The sequence below is a fragment of the Cherax quadricarinatus genome, chromosome 41 (genome assembly GCF_038502225.1).
Source record: "Cherax quadricarinatus isolate ZL_2023a chromosome 41, ASM3850222v1, whole genome shotgun sequence".
Lineage (NCBI taxonomy): Eukaryota > Metazoa > Arthropoda > Malacostraca > Decapoda > Parastacidae > Cherax > Cherax quadricarinatus.
The window spans coordinates 7244382-7254193 of record NC_091332.1 but is presented as its reverse complement, the minus strand read 5'-3'; the positions used below and the strand labels follow the sequence as shown (position 1 = coordinate 7254193).

Genomic DNA, 9812 nt, shown 5'->3' with positions numbered 1-9812 from the left:
ATACCGAAGGAACGACAAAATAGTTTTAGGATATATCAGCAAGACAGAATGATCCCTCTCATCATCACTCGCTTGCTAGATGTCTTCCTAGAGGTACACGAACATCATCCACCGACATATTCACTCCCTGGTATGTAAACAACTTGTCTTCATACTTCCTTCAAGTCTGGCGTCCAAGACTCTTTCCAAGACTTTTTACTCTAATACTTTACTGTGTCTACTGTTAGCTTTCCCATTTTACACACCTTTAGAAGCATAGAATCCAGGGAACACCTCAGCTGTCTGGTTTTTATCAGATAGTTGTTGTTGTTACTTGCTTTCTCGCTGCCTCTGGCTGCAACCTGTTGCCTACTGATTTCTGCTTTAGGTGCTTCGGCTACCAGAGGTCATTGGCTCCTGGGTCATGACATGTATGCTGACTAACTCGTTTTCTCTCGCTTCTGCAGAAACGGCAAGTCACGTGAGGCGAACGGCGAGTGTGAGAGATACACGGAGGTGGCTCCCCGCCGGACGCCGAGGCTGCAGGAGGCGCCGGAGATTCACGAAGCCTCACTGGAGACGGAGAGACACAGCACCAAAGTTCGCGAAGGTCGCCGCTCCAGTAGACACTCTAAGGTTGTCGAGAAACCCCCGAAAAACAACAATCACTTGAAGGATCTGAAGGAAGAGGCCGAGGGCAAGTGGAACCAGGAAAACCGGTTAAAAACGAAGGAGGGAACACGGGAGTACGAGACTCGAACCATCCTCGAACACAGAGTGAAAAGTGAGACTAACCACGTAGAAGAACGGAGAGAAAAGAAGGCTCGAGTGAAGCTAAAACCCAAGGTGGAAGTGAAGCCAGACACTGACGCCGTACAAAACCACGCCCGCCCGCCAGAGGCTGACGACAACCGTCTAGTACAAGAAGTGGAGGTGGACCAGGAGCTGCATCTCCACCACCACCATCACCACCTACAACACTACCAACAAGCTCAACAACAACAGCAACAAACGCAACAGCAGCAACAAACGCAACACCACCAACAACAGCAGCAGCAACAACAGCAGCACCATCAGCAACAGCACCATCACCAGCAACATCAGCAACCACAACACCATCAGCAACAACATCTACACCACCAACAACCACCGTCGTTACCACTACTACAACAACAGTTGTTAGCAGATGATATTGAAGTCGACTCGAACTGCCATGTAAATCTCGAAGTAGAAGACAAGAAAAAGAAGAAAGACGACAGAAGAGACGAGAAGAGAAAGAAGAAGTTGAAACACCTAGAAGAAGAAAACCTCTCTAAGTGAGTAGCTACTTCAGTTTGTCTTTATCTTATTTTCTTACCCAGAGGCCACTGAGGTTCTCATTTGAGATTCTGTGAGTTTTTTCTTTGAGGCTTTAAGTTTGGTTGTATGGGGGCTTCCGCTTGAGGAGGTTCAGCGACCACTAACTTGAGGCTCAGCAAACTATTATTCGGGGTTCTGTGATCTGACAGTGATTCAGAATGGATCGAGACAGTGTCTAGTAATCCCCACTTTATGAATTATCAATAAACAGTTGAAACAACGGTATAGCCACTGAAATTATGTTTTTATTGTTAACGGGCCGCGGGGGCGTTGACCCCCGAAACTTTGCTCAGTGGGGGACTATTGCCTACATTCCTCCTTTACTCTTTCCCCTCATCTGTTATGAAAACCAGTTATAAAAGAATGGAGAAAGAGAGAGAGAGAGAGAGAGAGACAGGGTAAGAAATTGCAACTTTTTCTTGTAAACAATTGAGCATAGTCATCAAACGAAAGCATTCACGAAGTTAGGAAAGAAAACAGAACAGAATTTTTTTTCAGGGATCAAAGTAAATGGCGGTGATGGTGATTTTTATGATGGTAATGATAGAAATGGTTGTGAGGATGATGACGTAACAGATGGACTTCAGGGGAAAAGATGTGGAAATGGTGAAAGTGAATTTTTAGACTTATTAGCGGAGTTGTGTAGAGCTCTAGGCTGTCATCATGAACGTCAGACTGACGGGAGTTGTATACAGCTCTATGCTGTCATCATGAACGTCAAACTGACAGGAGTTGCGTACAGCTCTACACTGTCATCATGAACGTCAAACTGACAGGAGTTGCGTACAGCTCTACACTGTCATCATGAACGTCAGACTGACGGGAGTTGTATACAGCTCTACGCTGTCATCATCAACGTCAGACTGACGGGAGTTGTATACAGCTCTACGCTGTCATCATCAACGTCAGACTGACGGGAGTTGTATACAGCTCTACACTGTCATCATCAACGTCAGACTGACGAAATCAAACCTTTAACAAAAGTGGCCCAAGTTATTAAAAAAAAATAGTCTGTGATGTATACTTTAGAATAGCGGTAAACTTATTATTATTATATTGAAAGGAAGCGCTAGACCCTAATGAATCATGTGCGCTAAGAGGAACCTTTAGAATGTACTGCAAACTTGCCAAGCACATAAACCATATGGAAACAAAACCTGTAACAGTGAGTTGTCTTCATATTTCGACCTCCAACTGATGTCCTCTTCAGCAGATACGAGAGAATGAAGAAAAAAACATAGTGGTTTGTGGAGGGAGAGGTGGCTAGTACTCTTGTTTTCTTTTTTTATTTTTTGTGCAGATAGGTTATTTAGTCTCGTATCTTGATTTGAGGAATTGGGGCTGCCTCTTACGTCCCCCTATGTGTTATGATGACCAGCAGAGTGACTGGTGTGGAGACAGTGTCTTGCTCAGTGAGACAGTGTCTTGCTCAGTGAGACAGTGTCTTGCTCAGTGAGACAGTGTCTTGCTCAGTGAGGCAGTGTCTTGCTCAGTGAGGCAGTGTCTTGCTCAGTGAGGCAGTGTCTTGCTCAGTGAGACAGTGTCTTGCTCAGTGAGACAGTGTCTTGCTCAGTGAGACAGTGTCTTGCTCAGTGAGACAGTGTCTTGCTCAGTGAGACAGTGTCTTGCTCAGTGAGACAGTGTCTTGCTCAGTGAGGCAGTGTCTTGCTCAGTGAGACAGTGTCTTGCTCAGTGAGGAACCTCCACCACACCAGGCTTGGTTTGCTTTTTCCTGAAATATGTTTTGTTGGGTTTGTACACAGTGCCACCTGGCAGGTGTGTTTCGTCTTACCTGGCTCACTCAGGGGTGCCACGCAGTGCCACCTGGCAGGTATGTCTCGTCTTACCTGCCTCACTCAGGGGTGCTACACAGTGCCACCTGGCAGATGTGTTTTCGTCTTACCTGGCTCACTCAGGGGTGCCACACAGTGCCACCTGGCAGGTGTGTCTCGTCTTACCTGCCTCACTTAGGGGTGCTACACAGTGCCACCTGGCAGGTGTATCTCATCTTGCCTGCTTCACTCAGGGGTGCCACACAGTGCCACCTGGCAGGTGTATCTCATCTTGCCTGCCTCACTCAGGGGTGCCACACAGTGCCACCTGGCAGGTGTATCTCATCTTGCCTGCCTCACTCAGGGGTGCCACACAGTGCCACCTGGCAGGTGTATCTCATCTTGCCTGCTTCACTCAGGGGTGCCACACAGTGCCACCTGGCAGGTGTATCTCATCTTACCTGGCTCACTCAGGGGTGTTACACAGTGCCACCTGACAGGTGTGCCTCGTCTTACCTGCCTCACTCAAGTGTGCCACACAGTGCCACCTGACAGGTGTGCCTCATCTTACCTGCCTCACTCAGGTGTACCACACAGTACCACCTGACAGGTGTGCCTCATCTTACGTGCCTCACTCAGGTGTACCACACAGTACCACCTGGCAGGTGTGCCTCATCTTACCTGCCTCACTCAGGTGTACCACACAGTACCACCTGGCAGGTGTGCCTCATCTTACCTGCCTCACTCAGGGGTGCCACACAGTACCACCTGGCAGGTGTGCCTCATCTTACCTGCCTCACTCAGGGGTGCCACACAGTACCACCTGGCAGGTGTGCCTCATCTTACCTGCCTCACTCAGGTGTACCACACAGTACCACCTGGCAGGTGTGCCTCATCTTACCTGCCTCACTCAGGGGTGCCACACAGTACCACCTGGCAGGTGTGCCTCATCTTACCTGCCTCACTCAGGGGTGCCACACAGTACCACCTGGCAGGTGTGCCTCATCTTACCTGCCTCACTCAGGTGTACCACACAGTACCACCTGGCAGGTGTGCCTCATCTTACCTGCCTCACTCAGGGGTGCCACACAGTACCACCTGGTAGGTGTGCCTCATCTTACCTGCCTCACTCAGGTGTACCACACAGTACCACCTGGTAGGTGTGCCTCATCTTACCTGCCTCACTCAGGGGTGCCACACAGTACCACCTGGTAGGTGTGCCTCATCTTACCTGCCTCACTCAGGGGTGCCACACAGTGCCACCTGGCAGGTGTGCCTCATCTTACCTGCCTCACTCAGGGGTGCCACACAGTACCACCTGGCAGGTGTGCCTCATCTTACCTGCCTCACTCAGGGGTGCCACACAGTACCACCTGGCAGGTGTGCCTCATCTTACCTGCCTCACTCAGGGGTGCCACACAGTACCACCTGGCAGGTGTGCCTCATCTTACCTGCCTCACTCAGGGGTGCCACACAATTATGTCCTCATTTAGTACTGTTATAAACTTGTATTGAGTATTTTTTATTTTAATAAATAACATTTTAACTCTACAAAACTTGTGTGATTATTATTTATTGTAAAGAACTTAGTTGTTGCCACATATTTTATCGTTGTTTTGATGTGGCAACGCCGCTCCCGCATGTTCACTGGGCATTGATTTGGTCAGAATTATTATTTAGTATTGTAAGGCAAGGTGCGTTTGTGTGTGTTTCCTGTCGCAAAAGTGAGTCTGGTGTTAGTGTTAAGTGTAATGTTCTTGTCCCTGGCACTCATACTGGCATACTTTGCAATGCGTGTTTAGTCGGGAAACAGAATCCTGGCTTCCTGTTTTGGTGCCAGCATGTCAAATGCAGACATATCAAGCAGTATACACAGCCAGCACAAGTGGAATTATCTTGGTGTCTGGACCATGCTCGGGTTCTGAGAAATGAACATGTGAATGTTGAAGCCAAAGTTACTGTTTCAAGTTTGCGTTATATCATCCTTGTACATCACAGTGAGTTGACAGGCCACACATATTACCTGGAGAGAGTTCCGGGGGTCAACGCCCCCGCGGCCCGGTCTGTGACCAGGCCTCATGGTAGATCAGGGCCTGATCAATCAGGATGTTACTGCTGGCTGCACGCAATCCAGCATACGAACCACAGCCCGGCTGGTTAGGTACCGACTTTAGGTGCTTGTCCAGTGCCTTGGGAAGTGTTGGGGCCAGTGTGTGCCGCCCGACTGTCTGAAACAAAACATGGTTTGCTAAGACGTGTGTTTGACCTTCCGCCTTCAACAGTGTCTTACTTTGACATAGATCCCTGTTGATTATGTGTTTGTGTGTGTGTCTGGTCCTCTGTGTTATAAGAGGCACTGTGAAGCAGATCCTGTCTATTCGCCAAGTTAAATGTTCTTTTATAATTACTCAGGTGCCTGTAGGGACCTCGGAGAGTTTTTTCGACATTTCCAACTTAACACTGTTTTAAATAATGCTGGTTATTTTACCTTGGTGGTATTTATCAGTCTTGTGTATTCGTGCTAGCAGCTCTTATTTTTGAGACTTAATTTCACCTTTGTTGTTTTTATGTAACATTCACAGTACTTCAATGTTAGGTGACCCCGTGGCCTGGCTGGCAAAGCTCTCGCTTCACACACGGAGGGCCCGGGTTCGGTTCCCGGCGGGGTAGAAACATTTCGACGTGTTTCCTTACACCTGTTGTCCTGTTCACCTAGCAGCAAATAGGTACCTGGGTGTTAGTCGACTGGTGTGGGTCGCATCCTGGGGGACAAGATTAAGGACCCCAATGGAAATAAGTTAGACAGTCCTCGATGACGCACTGACTTCCTTGGGTTATCCTGGGTTGCTAACCCTCCAGGGTTAAAAATCCCAACGAAATCTTATTCTAAGTTTTAATTTATAGAAGACTGTATGTAGCTGGTCTTAGCAAGTACCTTAATATATTATAATATAGGTAAAGAGTTTGAAAACATCTCCCATCCTGAAACAAGTAAAGTTGCAACTAACATCCATGTCTTTATTTGTCATTAAGTTTCACAAATATATTTTTTATTGAAAATATAAGGAAGCAAAAGAATTTTAACTCCATATAAGAGTTACAGTGAAGCTTGAATACAGAATACAGTCGATCTTATGAAAGTTCACACCTGTTATACCCGGTGAACTACAGTCATCTCTACTCTAAAATTATAATAAGATATAATCTTATTAATAAATATGTAAGATATAAAACATTATCACTTAACATTTTTATTATTCAATATATATATATATATATATATATATATATATATATATATATATATATATATATATATATATATATATATATATATATATATATATATATATATATATATGTAAGCTGCCATCTGAGACCTACACAAGGATTCAGTAACGTATTTGTAGTTGTAGTAATACTGTTAGTTGTCAATTAGGCAACACTCACCCCCTCCCATCACCCCCTCCCATCACCCCTCCCTCCACCTCCCTCAATCACCGCCCCAACCTTGGTTAATGTGTTTCTGTAATTAACTGTTAGTTTCCAGGGGGGGGAGGGAAATTATAATTACCTATTCGTAATTACCAATTTATAATTATTTGTAATTATATAATCGTAGCTCCTGGAGCTGTGTTCCAGGTCTCCCGTCTTCACTAATTAATTTTTCAAAAGAAAAAATATTTTAAATTAAAAATGTGATGTGTTGCAGACGTTGTATGGTTGATATATACACCTGGTGATGTGTTGCAGACGTTGTTTGGTTGATATATACACCTGGTGATGTGTTGCAGACGTTGTTTGGTTGATATATACACCTGGTGATGTGTTGCAGACGTTGTTTGGTTGATATATATACCTGGTGATGTGTTGCAGACGTTGTATGGTTGATATATACACCTGGTGATGTGTTGCAGACGTTGTATGGTTGATATATACACCTGGTGATGTGTTGCAGACGTTGTATGGTTGATATATACACCTGGTGATGTGTTGCAGACGTTGTATGGTTGATATATACACCTGGTGATGTGTTGCAGACGTTGTATGGTTGATATATACACCTGGTGATGTGTTGCAGACGTTGTATGGTTGATATATACACCTGGTGATGTGTTGCAGACGTTGTTTGGTTGATATATACACCTGGTGATGTGTTGCAGTTGTATGGTTGATATATACACCTGGTGATGTGTTGCAGACGTTGTTTGGTTGATATATATACCTGGTGATGTGTTGCACAGACGTTGTTTGGTTGATATATATACCTGGTGATGTGTTGCAGACGTTGTATGGTTGATATATACACCTGGTGATGTGTTGCAGACGTTGTTTGGTTGATATATATACCTGGTGATGTGTTGCAGACGTTGTATGGTTGATATATACACCTGGTGATGTGTTGCAGACGTTGTATGGTTGATATATACACCTGGTGATGTGTTGCAGACGTTGTATGGTTGATATATACACCTGGTGATGTGTTGCAGACGTTGTATGGTTGATATATACACCTGGTGATGTGTTGCAGACGTTGTTTGGTTGATATATACACCTGGTGATGTGTTGCAGACGTTGTTTGGTTGATATATATACCTGGTGATGTGTTGCAGACGTTGTATGGTTGATATATACACCTGGTGATGTGTTGCAGACGTTGTTTGGTTGATATATACACCTGGTGATGTGTTGCAGACGTTGTATGGTTGATATATACACCTGGTGATGTGTTGCAGACGTTGTATGGTTGATATATACACCTGCTGATGTGTTGCAGACGTTGTATGGTTGATATATACACCTGGTGATGCGTTGCAGATGTTGTTTGGTTGATATATACACCTGGTGGTGTGTTGCAGACGTTATGTGGTTGATATATACACCTGGTGGTGTGTTGCAGACGTTATGTGGTTGATACACCTGGTGGTGTGTTGCAGACGTTATGTGGTTGATACACCTGGTGGTGTGTTGCAGACGTTATGTGGTTGATACACCTGGTGGTGTGTTGCAGACGTTATGTGGTTGATACACCTGGTGGTGTGTTGCAGACGTTATGTGGTTGATACACCTGGTGGTGTGTTGCAGACGTTATGTGGTTGATACACCTGGTGGTGTGTTGCAGACGTTATGTGGTTGATACACCTGGTGGTATGTTGCAGACGTTATGTGGTTGATTCACCTGGTGGTGTGTTGCAGACGTTATGTGGTTGATACACCTGGTGGTGTGTTGCAGACGTTATGTGGTTGATACACCTGGTGGTATGTTGCAGACGTTATGTGGTTGATACACCTGGTGGTGTGTTGCAGACGTTATGTGGTTGATACACCTGGTGGTATGTTGCAGACGTTATGTGGTTGATACACCTGGTGGTGTGTTGCAGACGTTATGTGGTTGATACACCTGGTGGTGTGTTGCAGACGTTATGTGGTTGATACACCTGGTGGTGTGTTGCAGACGTTATGTGGTTGATACACCTGGTGGTATGTTGCAGACGTTATGTGGTTGATACACCTGGTGGTGTGTTGCAGACGTTATGTGGTTGATACACCTGGTGGTGTGTTGCAGACGTTATGTGGTTGATACACCTGGTGGTATGTTGCAGACGTTATGTGGTTGATTCACCTGGTGGTGTGTTGCAGACGTTATGTGGTTGATACACCTGGTGGTGTGTTGCAGACGTTATGTGGTTGATACACCTGGTGGTATGTTGCAGACGTTATGTGGTTGATACACCTGGTGGTGTGTTGCAGACGTTGTATGGTTGATATATACACCTGGTGATGCGTTGCAGATGTTGTTTGGTTGATATATACACCTGGTGGTGTGTTGCAGACGTTATGTGGTTGATATATACACCTGGTGGTGTGTTGCAGACGTTATGTGGTTGATACACCTGGTGGTGTGTTGCAGACGTTATGTGGTTGATACACCTGGTGGTGTGTTGCAGACGTTATGTGGTTGATACACCTGGTGGTGTGTTGCAGACGTTATGTGGTTGATACACCTGGTGGTGTGTTGCAGACGTTATGTGGTTGATACACCTGGTGGTGTGTTGCAGACGTTATGTGGTTGATACACCTGGTGGTGTGTTGCAGACGTTATGTGGTTGATACACCTGGTGGTATGTTGCAGACGTTATGTGGTTGATTCACCTGGTGGTGTGTTGCAGACGTTATGTGGTTGATACACCTGGTGGTGTGTTGCAGACGTTATGTGGTTGATACACCTGGTGGTATGTTGCAGACGTTATGTGGTTGATACACCTGGTGGTATGTTGCAGACGTTATGTGGTTGATACACCTGGTGGTATGTTGCAGACGTTATGTGGTTGATACACCTGGTGGTGTGTTGCAGACGTTATGTGGTTGATACACCTGGTGGTGTGTTGCAGACGTTATGTGGTTGATACACCTGGTGGTGTGTTGCAGACGTTATGTGGTTGATACACCTGGTGGTATGTTGCAGACGTTATGTGGTTGATACACCTGGTGGTGTGTTGCAGACGTTATGTGGTTGATACACCTGGTGGTGTGTTGCAGACGTTATGTGGTTGATACACCTGGTGGTATGTTGCAGACGTTATGTGGTTGATACACCTGGTGGTGTGTTGCAGACGTTATGTGGTTGATACACCTGGTGGTGTGTTGCAGACGTTATGTGGTTGATACACCTGGTGGTGTGTTGCAGACGTTATGTGGTTG

General features: G+C 45.7%; 1 protein-coding gene across 1 annotated transcript in view; it reads left to right on the top strand.

Moving 5' to 3' along the window:
- Positions 1-9812, top strand: part of LOC128695894 (uncharacterized) — a 451682-nt gene that overhangs the window by 34845 nt on the left and 407025 nt on the right. The window contains exon 3 of the mRNA XM_070092812.1: positions 447-1295. Within this exon, the coding sequence (XP_069948913.1) occupies positions 447-1295 (849 nt within the window). The remainder of the gene's footprint in view (positions 1-446; positions 1296-9812) is intronic.